The sequence below is a fragment of the Acomys russatus genome, unplaced genomic scaffold (assembly GCF_903995435.1).
Source record: "Acomys russatus unplaced genomic scaffold, mAcoRus1.1, whole genome shotgun sequence".
Lineage (NCBI taxonomy): Eukaryota > Metazoa > Chordata > Mammalia > Rodentia > Muridae > Acomys > Acomys russatus.
In genome coordinates, this window is record NW_026131718.1 from 1 (window position 1) to 17,578 (window position 17,578).

General features: G+C 41.5%; 1 gene segment (V, D, J or C); it reads left to right on the plus strand.

Moving 5' to 3' along the window:
* Positions 1-1,341: 1,341 nt before the first annotated feature.
* Positions 1,342-1,992, plus strand: LOC127186416 (T cell receptor alpha variable 34-like; the record flags this gene model as incomplete). The annotated part of the segment is given in 2 exon segments: positions 1,342-1,402; positions 1,625-1,992. Coding segments are annotated over 2 exon segments (429 nt in total), but the record flags the coding sequence as incomplete, so codon positions are not given.
* Positions 1,993-17,578: the final 15,586 nt, after the last annotated feature.

A 17,578-nucleotide genomic window follows, 5' to 3' on the forward strand; every position in this document is an offset into this window, starting at 1 on the left:
GACAAAGATGTAGCCTGAAAACCTATGTGGCAGGACATTATGACCCTGCCTGGATTTCCCTGTGTTTTGAGAAAAGCCCGCAGCTGGGTTGCTATAGCGATATGCTTCCCTGCCTTCTGACTTATAAAAGCTGCTGCCTGACTGATAAAGTTTGAGAGTTTGATCAATCAGACTTGCTTTCCTTCTTTGTGTCTTGCGCTTTTCAACAGGTGAACTTCCTCGCGAGTTGTAGTCGAACTCCGCAGGCCAGGGCATTGCCCGGGCAACCGTGGTTGCTGTGAGTCTAGCAGCCGTGCCTGTTCAGAAGGCAGCATTCCGCAGCCCTCATCTGTTCCACCGGCTCTTACATCCTTCCCCTGAGCTTTGCATGAGGGTAGATTGACATCGATGACCCAAGGACAGAAGAGCACTTATACATGTTTATTCTCTGCACTCTGAACAGTTACGTGTCTCTATAGTAGCCACCACCCACCACAAAAAGAAACTTCCCTGATCAAGGGCAAGAGCAGAGTAAATCTATGGGTGTATACATAGGTACTAAGGACATAGTTTCACAGCAAGACCATTTAGTGAGATAACACCATTAAGTCCCCCCCCCCACCTCACTCCCATCCCTCCGTTTGTGGGCATTTGACAAGGTTTACAGTACCAGACATTAAATTCTTCCTGTGGGAAAGCCAGCCAGGAGGGAGTTTCCTAACAAAAGTGGATAAAATTTTCTGAAATAGAGTCTTAACATTTAGATGTGGTGGGCAACCAAGAGCAACAGCAATAGCCTGTGTTGTTTTGGGTGCCTCTGAGGTCTCCCTGACCAGTAACTCACAGGAAAGTATCCCATGGCTGGCACTGAGATTTTGGTTACTCATGTCCTCTGAGAGCAATTGTCCAGCCACGCAGAGAACTTCTGACCAAACTCACTTTCTATGTTACATCCATACTCACTAGCTCAAAAAACAGTAAATTTCCAAAGGCTTTATTCACACATGCCAAGTTTCAGCTAACCGGCTTCCTACTCCCAGTCCTTCCCTCTCTTTTTGTCCCCAGCACCACTTAAAATTTTATCCCAGAGTACCACCCCATTTTCTTCACATCACCTGCTCTATCCATTCTAATTATATTTTTATTGGGCTGCTGAAATGTAGGGTTTGTATCACAGGAGTTAAATATACAAAAGTCCTCATGGCTTACCATTTTCCAGGCTAGTCAAAAGGTGGCAGTATTTTAAAAGTATTGTGCAATGCTGAGCAATGAAAAGTCGGTAGGATCTCTGAGGGAGGCAGTCTGTCTCCTTCCTGAGCTCTGAAGCCATTCTGAGAAATCTGAGGCTACTGCACTCACCAGAGCCGAGTGGTGGGAATGCTCCTCCAAGTACTTGTTTGGCTTCTGAAGCTTCAGGCTGCCTGTGAGTACATATTCCATTCGAGAACGTGGTGAGACGATGGTGGCCTCCTGAAGGCCTCTTCCATCCTGGCATGAAGGCTTTTCAAAAAGACCATATTGCATGTCAGTGTAACGATGCTGTTGTTTGGGAAATGTGGGGTGGCGGTTTCTCCATCTCTGCTTCAGCCACTAAGATCTTTTTTACTGCCTCTTGTGTTTTCTTTTCATTGTCTTTTTTGAACAGGGGTCAATGCCCAAAAGTTGCAACAGAGTCCTCTGTCTCTGATCATCCAAGAAGGAGATGAAATCGCCATGAGCTGCAATTCATCGGCATCTTTATATGCCTTATACTGGTACAGGCAGGGGAACGATGGAGATCTCATCCTCTTGGTGATGTTACAGAAAGGAGGAGATGAGAAAAGTAATGACAAAATTACTGCCAAGCTGGATAAGAAAATGCGACAAAGTTTCCTGCATATCCAAGCCTCCCAGCCCAGTCACTCAGGCACTTACCTCTGTGGAGGAAAAGCACAGTGGTGTACACACTGCCACAGGCTGTCTCCAAACCCACAGCTGGGCTACAGCTGCTCTGACACAGGGCTCCGGACATAGAAGTAGGTCACTTGCCAAAACAAGAGCCTTGAGGGTGCAGTTGTCTCATCACACAGGAGAGGAGTGGGGACGATGCAATGGGAAGCTATGCCTTTAACATTTAAAATGATTTTTTACCAGTAATGTTACTTCTTAATGGGTATAACCTTAAACTATGCAAATTTTAAAAGACACAAATAGTACAGATTTCAATAATCCTTAAACTATGCAAATTTTAAAAGACACAAATAGTACAGATTTCGATAATGTAAGCAATAATGCACGAATCTTGCACCTCATCATTTTTGAGAACATGTTTTCTTCTTGCTCTTTACCTACCTTACTAACAGAAAGAAACTCTGACTCATCCCTATGCCTTTGGGGGCCTGTTCTGACTCTTGGCAAAGCAATACTGTTAGGCACAAGAGTCACTATAGGCGGCATAATCTTTCAATGTTTTATCATAAATACAGAAATGAACAAATTGATGGAAAGACAAATGAGTGGACAGCTAACTCAGTCTTAGGCTGGCCTCCAGCTCTCACTGTGCTTTGATTCACATTGCACTCTCTGTTTGTCCCTGAACACATTGATCTGGAAGCAATCTGTCCAACTTTGCTTCCATGTAAAATGATCACCAGCTTACTTTCACCTGCTTCCTCCACACATATTCTAAGCAACTGACATGTTACTTATACATAATAGTTATGATAATATTTTTTTGCAGTACAAAAGTTTATATAGAGAGGGGACAAGAGACAAGACCAGTCCTTGGCAGTCACCTTTCTTGAGGTACCACTTCCTTGCTCAGCTCCTCTGTTTCACCTTGGTGTGGACGCACATCCCTTGAATGTAACAAACTGGAACACCCGCTTATCCTTAGAGACCTTGAGCAGCTCCAAGGCATACAGTTTGCACACGTCTGGAATCACCAGCTGTGCCTCAGCTTGCTGACTTTCTTCCTTACCTCAAGGCCCCAGGGCAGCACAGAGCAGTGGCTGCTGTGTTTTGATGGGAGCTAGAGCAGGAATATTTTCTGCCTAAAAGCAAAATGGTGTTGTTCCACTGAGAAAATGGCTCATTCAGTTAAAATGTTGTCCCCACACGCGTGAGGACTTGAGGATGAACACCCTGGTAAAAAGTCAAGAAGGCAGACACAGCAGGTTAACTGTGGCTTCCTGATGAGCCAGCTTAGCCTACTGAGATATCCCTGGGCTCCCCCCGACCCCCCACCCCTAGTGAGAAACCCTGTCTCCAACACCAGGGGAACCACTCCTGAAGAGTGGAGCCTGATGCTTGACCGCCTGCCTTCCCTCACACTCACAAACCTGAACACACATAAACACATATGCATCCACATTCCAGCACACGCTCATCACACACAGATGCACAGCATACACATATACACACGACGCACACACACACATCTTACACTCATGCATCATGCATAGAGATGCACACATGTACACATACACATCACACACAGACACACATGCCTGCAAACTAGACTCTCTCTGAGTACAGTGTTATGTCCCAGATCATGCTTTGATTTTTTTTATAAATGCTCATAAAAATAACCAGAAGAAAATAAAAAGAAGTCCTTCAAAGAAATTTTTGGGAAATGTAATGAAAGGAAAAGCAGAAAGAAAAGGACGAAGGAGAAGGGACCTTATTTTTATTAAAAGTATGTAAGTGAAACTTCACACAGGAATGTTATACACATGGGCAAATACACATCTAGGGCGTACGTATTTGCAATTTACCCTAAAGCTTCATTTTTCTAATTGGGAACTACTGTCTATAGTGGAATGCTAGAAACACTAAAGACTGCAAACACAGAGAGAAGTCATGTGTATTTACAGACTAAACTGCAATGTCCCAAAAGACTAGTAAGCCCTTGTCATCCAGAGGAAGGCATTGTTAAGTCCGTGACAGTGTCAGCTTGTGATAGCAGGCCATGTGGCGTGTCATATGTGCTAAGCCTCGTCTCAGCCTTACCTTAAACATCTTTCTGTTAGAGAAAAGCATTCTGTGATCCTGAACAAAGCTGAGACACAGGCATTGCTTCAACTCAGAGCAGCATAAATATCCATAAGGGACATGAACGCAGAACAGTTTTTCTCAGTGTGTCATGCACAGTAACCAACTTTGACATCCTTGGGAGTAGCCCTTTGTGAGAATTTGGATCTGGGCAAATGGAAACAGTGGATGATCAGAAGAAAAATAAACTTACATTGTGCTACATAAATATGTACAATGAATGTGTCTATTATCAATAAGAAATACTAAAAGTTTAAAAAATGATGTCTAAAAAGAAAAGCTGTAAAGGGAAAAATGGGAGGGAGGGAGAAATGGGAGAATACAAGGGATGAGATAACAATTGAGATGTAATATGAATAAATTAATAAAATATATTTTAAAATAGAAACAGAAAAAAAAGAAAATCTAGAGAATTCATCAGCCATATCCACGCTAAAAACCATTCCAAAGATAGACTGAAAGTATCACAGGGAGAAGTTGATAGGTGTAAAAAGGTATAAAAAATAAGAGAATGAAACTCAATATGAAGGGAGACAAAAGAAAACAAATTGAAGAGCGATGTGAAAAATATATTCAAATAAGTATCAAAGTAGAGTAAGTTGAGAGGGGCACATAATAGGGGGAAATGGGTAACTGGAGGCGAGAGCTGGAGACATATACAATCATATATGAAATCTGAAGAATAAATGAAATTAAAAGAAAAATACAAAAAGGATCTATGCACAACTGGCACCGTTCCACGGCCCTCAGGTTCACGTTCCATGAAAAGATAAGTGCACTGTATAACCAGCCTTTGCAGCACTGACGTCATGAAATGGGCAGTGATCCACAGTCAACACAATCTTCCACAAAATTCCAATAATGGCCTTCATGTAAGTAGGAGAAAAGAACCCTAAAATCCATACGAAAGCACAGAAGACACCAAGCAGCAGAAAGCAATCTCGAGAATGAAGAGCAAAGTCGGCGGTGCCACCATGTCTGACTTCAAATGGTACTAGAGCCACAGTCAGCACATGGCACTGGCACAAGGCAGAGTCATGGATCGATGTGACAGAGCAAAGAAAGGTGTAGCTACAGCCTTCTGACGTTTTATCAAAATACCAAAAATATATGTTGGAGAGAAAACAGGAAAACTGGCTAATTGGCTATCCACATGGAGACTGGAGTGAGATACGCCCCACTCAGTACCAAAATCAATTCAAAATGGATTTTTTTAAACCCTTTACTGTGAGGGCTGAAATGTTGAAACTACTCAGGGAAAACAGATAAACTATTTCAAGGCACAGAGAACGAATTTCTGCAAAGGACTCGGGCTGCTCAGAAAGTAACAAGAATTGATGTGTGGAACTGCATACATTTTAAAAGCTTTTGTACAGGGAAAAGGGGGGGGGGGCATGAGGTTTTCCGGTAACTGTAGATCTCATCTGTCATCCAAGAAACCCCTTTTTCTGTCAGACCGTTGCAGAGTCACACAACTAGCCAAAATACAGAGGATGACTGGCCGAGGGGTGCCCTGTGCCAATTGATGCCTCTACAACACAATTCCTGCATTCAAGGCTCAGGGGACATTGTTGATATGAGGGTAGAAATAGCGTAAGAGCAAGAGGACGAGGAAGTGCGTCACAAGAGCAGTCACCTGGCTATAACAACGAAGCCACGCCTATGCAATCTAAACAACATGGCTCCCTATACAAGACCAGTACCAGCTGACCCAATGTAGATAAGTGGGTGCCAAAGGACCCCGCCCCTAAATGAAGAGATACAGGCAATTAACAACTGCTGACCGACGAAGAATTAGTCAGTAAGAGCCCTTTATTGATTATCCAATACCAAGTGGTCCGCCCTAGAAACATATGCGTGCACACAGCACTAAACGGACTCAGCAAGTTGTATTTATACATTGATCCACTTATATGTATACACAGCAAGAATGGTGAAAAGGAAAAGGTCATGGATGTGAGGGAGGGGCCAGACATGGGAAGGGTCAGAAGGAGAAGAGGGAGGAGAGAAAGGGTGTAGTTATATTTTAATTAAATAACAAAATAAGTTCAGAGATAGAATACAGAGTGGATAAAATCCTTTCCGCCTATTCATCTGACAGGGACTTGACATATAAAATAGATAAAGAACTCAGAAAACTAAAATAATTCAATCAATAAGTGGGTTAATGAATTGAACAGACCCTTCTCAAAGAAAAAGGAATGCATATCTCTGTGGTAAAGTACTGACTTACAGCATGTGAGGTCTTGGGTTTGATTCTCAAAACAGAAGGGAAAGGAAGAAGAAATGAGTTGAAAAAGGAGAGGGGACCAAGATGCCACATCAATAACATTCTTTAATAGAAAGTCCCTGTGAGTTTCCGTTCTATAGGAATGAGGATTTGATAGTTATTCACAGTTTCATTTTCTTCTGTGGAAAAGCCAGAATGATCACACGGCTGTATTAAAAGTCAGCGGCAGCCTCCTGTCTGCCTGTCTGCCTTCGCCATCCCTGCTGGAGTCTTTTCTTCTGTTTTGGTTTCTGCTTTTCACGTTATAAGACTCTTAAATGTCTGGTGTTCTGGGACAGCCATACAGACTTAATGAGCTATAAATCTTGGAAATCTGATTTCCATTCCTGTTTTCAAATGCTTGCCCACTTCACTCTCAACTAAACCTAGTTCCAGATGAATGCCTCTTTACCTTTAGAACATAAGCATTCTTCAATAAAGTGTGGTGTATTTTATTTGTTTTGTTCTGTCTCTATGAAACTGGGCACCTGGCTTTCCCAGTCACAATGAAGGACTGGAAATTCCAGCTCCACTGCCCACTACAACACAGTTCAGCCTTCATGCTTTCTGCCTGAAGACCACTGGCCAGCTCTTAGCCTCTGTCTTCTGAGGTAGCAACTGCCCTGATTATCAAGGTGTTCAGAGGGTCCAGGTTTCTGTTGGCATTCTGCTCTATGTGCCTGCAGAATCTGACTCTGGCAAATGAAGCCAGCCCTAGCCTAGCCCAAAGCATCTCTCTCTCTCTCTCTCTCTCTCTCTCTCTCTCTCTCTCTCTCTCTCTCTCTCTCTCTCTCTCTCATGCACACATGCATGAGCAAGCACTCACATCTTTTGTCTGATCTGTATAACCTCAAACCACATGTTTTCAAAACTTCATTCTTGGTTCTATTAATTCATAGATAGGAATATAGAGAAAAATACTTTTCTAAATGCATTGGAATCAGCTATAAGCCTGTCTCTTACAGTGACTTCTCAGAGATAATTTAAGTTGTTCCTGGGCAGTTTCTGCTCTTCTGCATGTTTATATAGTTCTCCCACATGCCCTGGATACTTGGTAAGTGAATTGGGAGAAAATACATGTAATACAAGAAACCAAAAGCAAAGCCCAAATCTGGTATCTAGCCATAAGGGGGCAGTGTCTTCATTCCTAACTAGCTTTCTGGGTTAGTTCTAACCTCGGAGGAAATGTCCAATGAGCAATCAGGTTAGCTTATACGTAGAACATGTTGTTTCTAATAGAACTGTGGTAACTAAATGACGTTACTCTATGCCTAGATGCATTTCTTGAAACAAAGAACCCATTCAGGAAAGAATTATTGTTGAGGAGATGCTCCTTGAAAGTCTATTACCAGCTCTCTGGATGCAGCTAACATGTAAGTCTTAGGGGTGTCTTCTTCCTCCACAGGGAGATCTGAACTGGAATAAGCCCTCGGAGGGAATGCGGTGACGCTTTATCCAAGTCTAGAAATGAGACGAGAGGAAAGCGAGAGGAGGAGGGAGGGAAGAAAGGGCACAGAGGAGAGCTGAGGACTTGTGGGATACTGTGTCCTCCATGGGTCTGAGAAAGGTGATCTAAAGTCAACTCTACTGCTTTCTGTGTCTTTCCATCCAGTGGTGAGTGGCCAACTTCTGAGCCAGAGCACTCAGTATCTATCCATTCCAGAAGGAAAGGATGCCTCCATGAGCTGCAACTCCTCAAGCACACTTAATAACTTTCTGTGGTACAAGCAGGACCCTAAAGAAGGTCTGATCCTCTTGGTAGCCTTATATAAGACTGGTGAGTTGGCCAGAAATGGGAAGTTGACGGCTGAGTTTGATGGAACAAGAAAGAACAGTGTCCTGACTATCTCAGCCTCGGAACTGGCTGATACAAGCACCTACTTCTGTGCAGGGCAGCACAGTGTTCCCCAGGCACCCGCAGCCAGTACCAAATCTGCAGCTGTGACTTCAGTCGTGGCACTGCCTCTAGCTCTGACTCTTTCACTGTGACGTGTGACGTGTGTACCAGCTGTTCCAAGGTTCTGCCCTCAACGGCTGTGAACTTACCCTGCTGGTTCCTTCTGAAGGCATATGATAGATTTATTATTTATTTTTGTCAAAATATATGGACAGTATATAATTATAGCACAAGATATTAACATATCTCTCTTTAAACAAAATAGATATAATTAGGGTAGAAATGGTAGTTCATTAACAAAGTCATGTATTTGTTCCTAAACAAACTTCAAGACCATGAATGAGAAAAGAATAGCCTTTGAAGCATAGCATTAGATCACTCATCAAGTGAACACAAAACTTAACTCATGTGGCTCAAAATTTTACTTTAAAAGGTAAAACTATAAAAGCCTAGAAAAAGGTAGTTACAATGTTGATGACTTCTTAGCTGTGTCACCAAAATAAAAGCAACCAAAGAGAATTTAGTCAAAGAAGACTTCACCAAACATAATAACTTTGAGGGGTCAAAGTCCATAAAATTCCACAAAGGAAAGTAAAGAGAATCCACAAGAATACAAGTGATGTGTCTGATGAGGCTCTAGTGTTTAGAATTCATATTTTGAAATCTTACAATTCAATAATAAACTAACAAGCTATTTTTAAATAGCCAAGTCACTTCTCTAAAGAACATATGCAGATGACTAGAAAGTGCCTGAAAAGATGCTCAACACCATTATCCACTAAGGAAATGTAAATCAAAGTCAAGGTACATTGTATCACACCCACTAGAATGACTAACTTTAAAGAAAAGGGGACCAAGGAGGAGAAAAAGATGGAGACCCAAAATCTTCATCCAGCATTGGAACTGCTATAAAATGGCATAGCCAATTTGGAAAACAATTTGACACGTCTTCAAATGGCTAATCAGAGACATCCCATCACTGACATTCCCAAATATTTATGAAGAGAGTTGAAAGCATGTCCATGAGAAATCTTGCTAAAGAATGTTTACTGCAGTACAATTCCTAGAGGTAAAGATGTAGAAACCATCCACGCATCCGTCCACTCACCCCACACATCCATCCACGCATCCATCCACGCATCCGTCCACGCATCCATCCACGCATCCATCCACGCATCCATCCATGCATCCATCCACGCATCCGTCCACGCATCCGTCCACGCATCCATCCACACATCCATCCACGCATCCGTCCACGCATCCATCCACGCACCCATCCACACATCCGTCCATGGGTGAGTGGGTAAACAGAGTAACAAGATGTAGTAATTCTAAATCCCCACAGTGGTCTCCATGTTAGAAATATGTCAAACCCTACAACCAAAAATTAGGGAAAACAATTTTTTTTTCATTATTTGTGAGCTATTTAGAAAAGTTGATCCTGCGCTTTTATCTAAAAGGGAAACAAAACCAAAGAAATGATATTTTTAAGTAACCATTAGACAAGAATGAATAGAAACAGAGAAAAACAGCAAAAAATTTAGCAAACCTATCAAAAAGTCAGATGGTAAAAATTATATTATTAAATAATATAATTTGTACTTTTAAAAATGTAATACTTGGATCCAATTATTTTTAATTCATGACAGTGAAAACACCACCTAGCAAAACTTCCATGGTACAACTGAGATGATCTCTAAAGACACATTTTCGGTTATAGATGTGCAGTTACAGAGAACACATTCCATGGGGCTATTGAGATGGCTCAGTGGTTAGAAGCACTTGTTCAGAGAAACTGAATTCAGTTCACAGCACCAACATGGCACCTAACAACCATGCATAAATCCAATTGCAGGTGATCTAAATCCAATCTCTGACATTCTCAGACGCCTCATGCACATAGCATAGTGTGGAGACATAAATGCAGAAATGCAAGAAAAATACTCATATGCATAAAATAAAGATAAATCTTATGGAAGAATAAAATTAAAGTAACAGTCAACTGGGAAGACAACTCGAAGCAAACAAATGGCAACAAATCCCAAAGAAAACAGAAATGTAAAAATTAAATGGAATAAAAGTTATGGAAACATATTTTGCTTCAAATTACTAGTAATATTGGCAAATCTCTATCCAAATTGGCAAAAAGAAAAGGCAGATATTACCAAAACACAATAGTTAGAATGGCAAGAGGAGCACAATAAAGGGTCAGGGGATATAAAAGCAAACAGTAGACATAATTTATACAAACAAATTAAAAGTGTAGTACTGAAACAGCTGGTTTCAAGGACAGTGAACCACTAAGTAAAGGTGATTGCTGTACTAAGTGGCAACCTGAGTGAGATCCCAGGGCCAGCATAAAGGCACAGGAGAGCCAAGTCCCTAATCGTCTCCTCTGACTTCATGCCATGACATGTACCCTCAGTCATACATGGACTTCATATATACTATTATTATTATCATCATTATCATTATCATCATCATTAATTATTATTGTTATTATTATCATTATTATTGTTGTTGTTATTATTATTATTTAAATACTTGATTTCTTAGGTTAAAAATTTAACACTGCCTCAGAGAAAAAATGGACTATGGCTATCAATACAGAAATCGATAGCCAAACAATGTTAGCACATACACATCGTTTCCAGGGCAAGGTTTATGAATATGTAATTGCTTTTGTGCATGTGTGCATGTCCATGTGTGTGCACATATGTGTGAGCACATGTCCATTGCACGTGTATATGAAGAACAAAGAACAACTTCAGGTGTCATTCTTGGTGACATCACCCACCTGCTCTGCGACAGTCTCCCACTGGCCTGGAGCTGACCAGTTAGGCTAGACTGGCAGGCCAGGAAGCCTGGCCAACCTACTGGATTCGCCTCCTCCGTGCCGGGATCACAAGTGTACACAACCGTACCAGTCATTTTTACATGGGTCGCATGAATAAACTCGGGTTTTCATGCTTGCAAACCCAAGCATGACTAAGTGCCCCAACCCCCAAATGTACATTTAAGTGGCCATTTCATTCAAAATGTTTCCAAATATATACAAAAATCAAGAAAATGCAACAACTACTAGTATACTCTTTATGAGAAATTTAAAAGCTTACATAAAATAAAAAGCATCATATGCGCCCCTCCTACACTCAATGAGTGTCAACACAGGAGGAGCCTGTGCCTTCCACATTCCTCGCTGCCCTCACCCACTGAAACAGTGCTTCTCAGCCGTAATTCAACGTCTGTCTCTTGGGTAGTTTCTATCTTTAGCATTATCAGAGTTTCCTAGTCACACCTGAAATAAGTAGCAGAACCATTTGTCAGATGCTGAATGGCATCCTAAGATTACAGGTTGTTTATGGTACTAACAACTTTCCTTTAGGATTATCTTTTTTTTTTAATCTTTGAGATTACAGCACCTCTCCATTCCCTTCCTGCCTCCAAATCCTCCCACACCTCTCCCTACTCTCCTCCAAATCCGTGGACTCATTTTTCACTAATAGTTTGTGTGTGTGTGAGTGTGTGTGTGTGTGTGTGTGTGTGTGTGTGTGTGTGTGTGTGATGTGTCTGTGTCTGTGTGTGTGTCTGTGTGGGTGTGGGTGTGTGGGTGTGGGTGTGTGTGAGGGTGTGTTCCTGATATGTTGGCCCCATTTTTCCCACTATCATGACCAGATCACCTATACTGTGCCATCCCGCACTCTGCTCTGTTGGTTCCCACCCATCTAATCTTTAGTATGTGTCTTTTTTACTGGAACACGCAGACTGTTAATATTGAGAGTTATTATTAAGAACTGTCTACTGACTTCTATTATTTTGCTATGGTGTTTTATTTTCAGTTTTGTTGTCAGTGTTGTCTAGGGGTTTTTGTTAACTGTTCTGGGATTATATTCCTTAAATACTTTTGACTGTAGTTAACCTTCTCTTCAGACTGAAGTTTTCTTCCTGTATAGTTAAATTGGTGGACAGAAATATCTTATATTTATTTGTATAATGATATCTTTTTCTCCTTTGATTGTGATTGGTAGTTTTGCTGGGTATAAGAGTCTAGGTTAGCAGCTCTGCTCTTTCATAATTTGTGGCACATCCACACAGGCCCTTTTTACTTTCAGAGTCTCTGCTGAAAAGTTGTGTTGTTTTAATAGGACTTTGTTTATATGTGAGTCAATCCTTTTTCCTTACAGCTTTTAATATTTTTTGTTCTTTACATTTAATGTTTTGATTATTATGTAACGTGGGGAGTTTCCTTTCTGGTCCTGTCTACTTTGTATCTTATATTCCTCTTGTTTGGCATCACATTTTTATATTTGGGTGATTTTCTTCTATAACTTTGTTAAAAATATTTTCTGTGCCTTTGACCTGTCTTATTCTCTTCTATACTTATTATTCACTGGTTTGGTCTTTTCATAGTATCCAAGATTTCCTGACTATTTGGGCCTCAAATTTTTAGATTGAACATTTTCTTTGATAGAGCTATCCATTTCTTCTACTTTGTTTTCTATACCTAAAAATTCTTTCTTTTACTTCATTTAATCTGTTAGTTTCCACTGAACTTTTTGTCTTAAAGGATTTGAATTGTGTTTAGTTAAAACAAAAAGAATTCAGTGGAACTGAGATGAATAAAACTGAATTTATTAAACAGTGCCAAATTTAAACATGAGTGTCAACAGGAAATAAGATGTAAGAAGCATTTCTCTTGCAAACACAGAGTACAGATAATTTATCTAAGGATGATGCACAGATAAAACCTCACATTCTGCATCTAGGCAGCCCAGGGGTTACTCTTAGCAAAGTGGAAGCTTTGTGTCATTTTCATTGGTTCATTTAGAATGTCGTGGTGTTCTGAGTCTTACAAGTCTAGCATGTTATAAAAGCAAAAGCTACATGTTTCAAAGAAAATTGGAGTCTTGTTTCTTTTTTTTTTTTTTTTGGCATTTTTTATTGAAAAATAAAATCATTCATATTATATCTCAATTGCTATCCCATCCCGTGCATCCTCCCATTCCTCCCTCCCTCCCGCTTTCACCCCATTCCCCTTCCCTATGACTGTGACTGATGGGGACCTCCTCCTCTTGAATATGATGCTAAGGTATCAAGTTTCTTCTTGGTAGTCTGCTATCCTTCCTCCGAGTGCCAACAGGCCTCCTCATCAAGGGGACACGGCCAAATATGGGGCACCAGAGTTCATATGAAAGTCAGTCCCCAGTCTCCACTTAACTGTGGAGAATATCCTGTCCCTTGGCTAGGTCTGGGTAGGGGTTTGATGATGACTGCACATATTGTCCTTAGTTGGTGTCATAGATCGAGCAGAACCCCTGAGCCCAGATCTGCCCATCATAGTGTTCTTTCTGTAGGTTTCTAGGGGGTCTTCTTTCTTAAGTCATGCTGAATGAGTGACAGCTGTCACAGGTGTCAAAGGCTTCCTGACGTCACACGGGAAGGACAGTGCTACGAGGGTTCAGTTGAGCTCCGGTCTTATCATGTTCTGGGATCTGGTGGTTTCTCTGAGGTATCCAGTCTGAAATACAATGTGAACAGAACTACACACAGCCATTCGTGCCTTCTGGATCACAGGGGAAAATATAGGACTTTACACTCTCTGTCCAAGTCTCTCACATCGTTTTTCATGGGATGGCAACTGTACAAACTATCCTTTGATGCAAATGTGGTTTTATTTTCCAGTAGCTAAATATGTTACTTCAGACAAGGTTTCCGGTGTGAAACTATTTCTCTATCATATGAATCATTCGAATAAAAAATGACCCTGGAAACTCCACCCTTCCTCTAAATTTTCAATGTCAATGTCTATGAAAAGTGGTAGAGTAATGAGTGGCATAGTCTGTCCTTTAGTGGAGGGAGATTGTCAGAGGGAAAAACTACCAACACTCACAATAGGAACAGATACAAACACAAGTACAAATGTCCAGACATTCTGTGCCAGCTCACAAGATGGCAGTGTTCCATTTGCAATGATGCCCACAGACAATTTAGTGGGAAGGATCTGAATTTAAATTGGAGCCAAATGATATTTTGTAGGTTTTTTTGTTAACTTAATAACTAAATAGCTGGTGTGTGTGTGTGTGTGTGTGTGTGTGTGTGTGTGTGTGTGTAAACAAAAAAGGTGTGGGTTCCAAGAAAAAGAACAGGGCAAATAATCCCATTTCACAGGAAAACAAACCTAAACATCAAAGACAGAGTGGATTTTCATTAGTGCTTTTTTATCCTCGGCGGAGCTATGAGTCAGGTACAACCAAGCGAACCTGAGAACTGGTCATTAGAAAAGCAGGGACCTGGCATCCATGCTGCCTTTGAGGAAGCTCTACACATCCTGTGGAGAACGGAGATGATCCAGCATTGCTCTTCCTAGTGTGTTGACCTTACTGAGCAGGGGTGGGCATGGCAAGGTGGAGACCATGCAACTTTCAACTATGGATATGATCTGACTATTTTGCAAAGGCTATACTGATAAGAGCAGAAAGAGAAAGCTCCCATGTATTGATTTCAAGTGGGAAAAGCCTAGAAGTTAAGTAGCACCTAAGACAGGAAGACTATTCTATACCCACGCAGCACCCGCTCCCAGGCCAGAGTCTCCACTGCCTCCTTCTATGCTGTGGAGACACTGAGCTCCTTGTCGTTTGTACCTTGTAGCAAACGCCACAGCTCAGGCTCTGGGGCCCGTGTTTGCGGACCACATTACTATGCATTCGGCTCCATGGTAAAAAACCGAAACCCCACGGCTGGGCGTGGTGGCGCACGCCTTTAATCCCAGCATTCGAGAGGCAGAGGCAGGTGGATCACTGCGAGTTCGAGACCAGCTTGGTCTACAAAATGAGTCTAGGACAGCCAAGGCTACACAGAGAAACCTTGTCTTAAAAAAACAAAAACCAAAAACCTAATAAAATAAATAACTAAATAGAAATCCCTCTGATCAGGACTGGTCCTAAAACTAGTATGCACATTGTCCCTTCTATTACAGATGTGATATCTTCCACCTAGACTAAATATATTAGTAATAAAAAAGCTTGCAACTTTTACTGCAAGTAATAAAGGCCAGAAACCACCAGGCATCATTATTACATTCAAGAAAAAGTCTTCATTTACCCAATTCTCACGTTCTTCATTTTAACATTGTTTCCTACATCCATTGCTTCATTAAAAAGATAGAATAATTTCTGAGGATATAGCACACTAATTTGAACACTTATTAGCATAAGCAGCCTCTAAAAGTAGAATGTGTCCTGGGAGTTGATAGAGTAGGGGCCAGGCATGTAGCACTTCTTGAAGAGTTGGTGCACCCAGAATGGAGACTTTTCCTTTACACTCTTGCCTGTTTCACATTCTCAAAAGCACCAGACTGAATCCCTTACTCCTTAAGGGATTAACTGTTCCCAAAGGAACATCCTTCTAAAGTTAATATTGGTCACCTATTAAAGTAGAATAGAGGAACACACAACCCCAAAGTATAGAAATCACCACTGCCGACTGCTAACCCTTTTGCCTGTGTTCATGAGCATGGTAAAAATCTATCCAGACAGATGCAGTGGATTCAGACCACCCCAGATGAACAGTGGGTGTTTCTCAAGTCGTGGAGAGCTATTTCAGTTCCTTCAGACAACTCTCTAGTCAACTTGAGCTCCTCCCATCTCAGGCCAATGATAAGAACAAGCCAGATACAACCTCCCAGCACTTAGACTGAGGGATGCTACAAGCCTGAAGTATCCACCGAGTACCATAAGACCTCAAAGCAGTACTTTAGAAGAAATGACGCATAGGATGCTTCTTTTCACTTCACTCCTAGCACTGGCCTTCCCAGGTACCTATCCCGTCCTGTTCCTGAGCTGCTCTCTTGGAGGCAGACCCTTGACTGCTGTGGTTTTCTGTTGCAGGGCTTGGAGGAACGGACTGGATCTCGTCCCAGGAGACATGGGTATCTGAGGCAGAAGGGAGTCCTGTGTGCTTGCGCTGTAATTACAGTGTCTCATCCGCACACTATGCCGTCCTTCACTGGTTTCGACAGTATCCAGACAAGGCACTGGAATATATTCTCCACAGAGGGTGGGGAAACGCTGAAAGGGGGGTTGCTAATTTTGCCCTAGAAAGGTTCTATTCAAAGAGTACAGCGAATTCCATAGACCCGCTGATCACAAACCTGATTCCTGCTGATACGGCCCTTTATTTATGTGCATTGGCAAGCACGGAGACAACATCCCACCAGGCAGCCACACAGAAACCTCAGGCAGAAGGCATGGTGCACACAGCTAGTAAGTCTTTGCTTTGATTTGGTTTTGGTTTTGGTTTTGGTGTTTTGGTCTTTCTGCAAAAGACAGCATGGTAGCTAGGAGACACTAACTTTGCACAAAGCATGGAATGGACTGTCAGTATAAGGAAAACATTTCTGGGGCTTGGGAATTTGAATCGTGATGCTAGATCATAACCCTAGCTCATGGGCTATTATAATACTTGGGCTAAACAAATCCTTTCTCCTGTTTCCTGCTTTGGCCATGTCCTAGCGTGCTTGGATTGTAGCATAATAGAGATTAACTCTGAGTTATCAATAATGCAACAGTGTTGCATTAAAGAAAGAAATGAAAAGACTTCCCTCTGGAGTCTTGGTCCACAAGCGAGTCCAGATTTGAATTCTCTACTTCCTGCTCCTTAGGTCTCCAGTCCCCAGGTCATGAGAGGGAGGAACCTTCTGCCTGCCTGCGGGCTATTCTGTGAGTCTATTTGTTTCTGTGTGTCTATCCCTGTGTGTATGTCTGCTGTATGAGCAGTCTCTGTGTGTGTGTGTGTGTGTGTGTGTGTGTGTGTGTGTGTGTGAGAGAGAGAGAGAGAGAGAGAGATCTGTATGTGTTTGTTTCTAACTCTGTGTGTGTGTGTGTGTGTGTGTGTGTGTGTGTGAGAGAGAGAGAGAGAGATCTGTATGTGTTTGTTTCTAACACTCTGTGTGTGTGTGTGTGAGAGAGAGAGAGAGAGAGAGATCTGTATGTGTTTGTTTCTAACACAAGGCTTTGCTCTGTATGTATTGAACAGCATGAAAAACATCACATGGGGAAGGAATTGGAGACTTCACAGAAATTTGTTTAAACAGATTTTTCACAAGAGATTAAGTCACTGGCTCCAAATGAGGCTTGTCTTATAATTGTTTCAGGATGCCTGTGCATTTGAATTAATTTAACGTACACATAGAAGAAATGAATACTTTCTGATTTTTTTTGAAGTTACTATAAAATAGATAAAAATGTAGGCCCTCTCTGCCCAAGGCACCCTGTTATCTCTTCTCAATGTTTTGAGTTTGTGAAGTACATTCAGGCCTATTATCAAAACTTAAATAAATATATACATATATTTATATGCACATACTCATGAAAATAGAAGCTATGACTTCATGGCATCTTTAC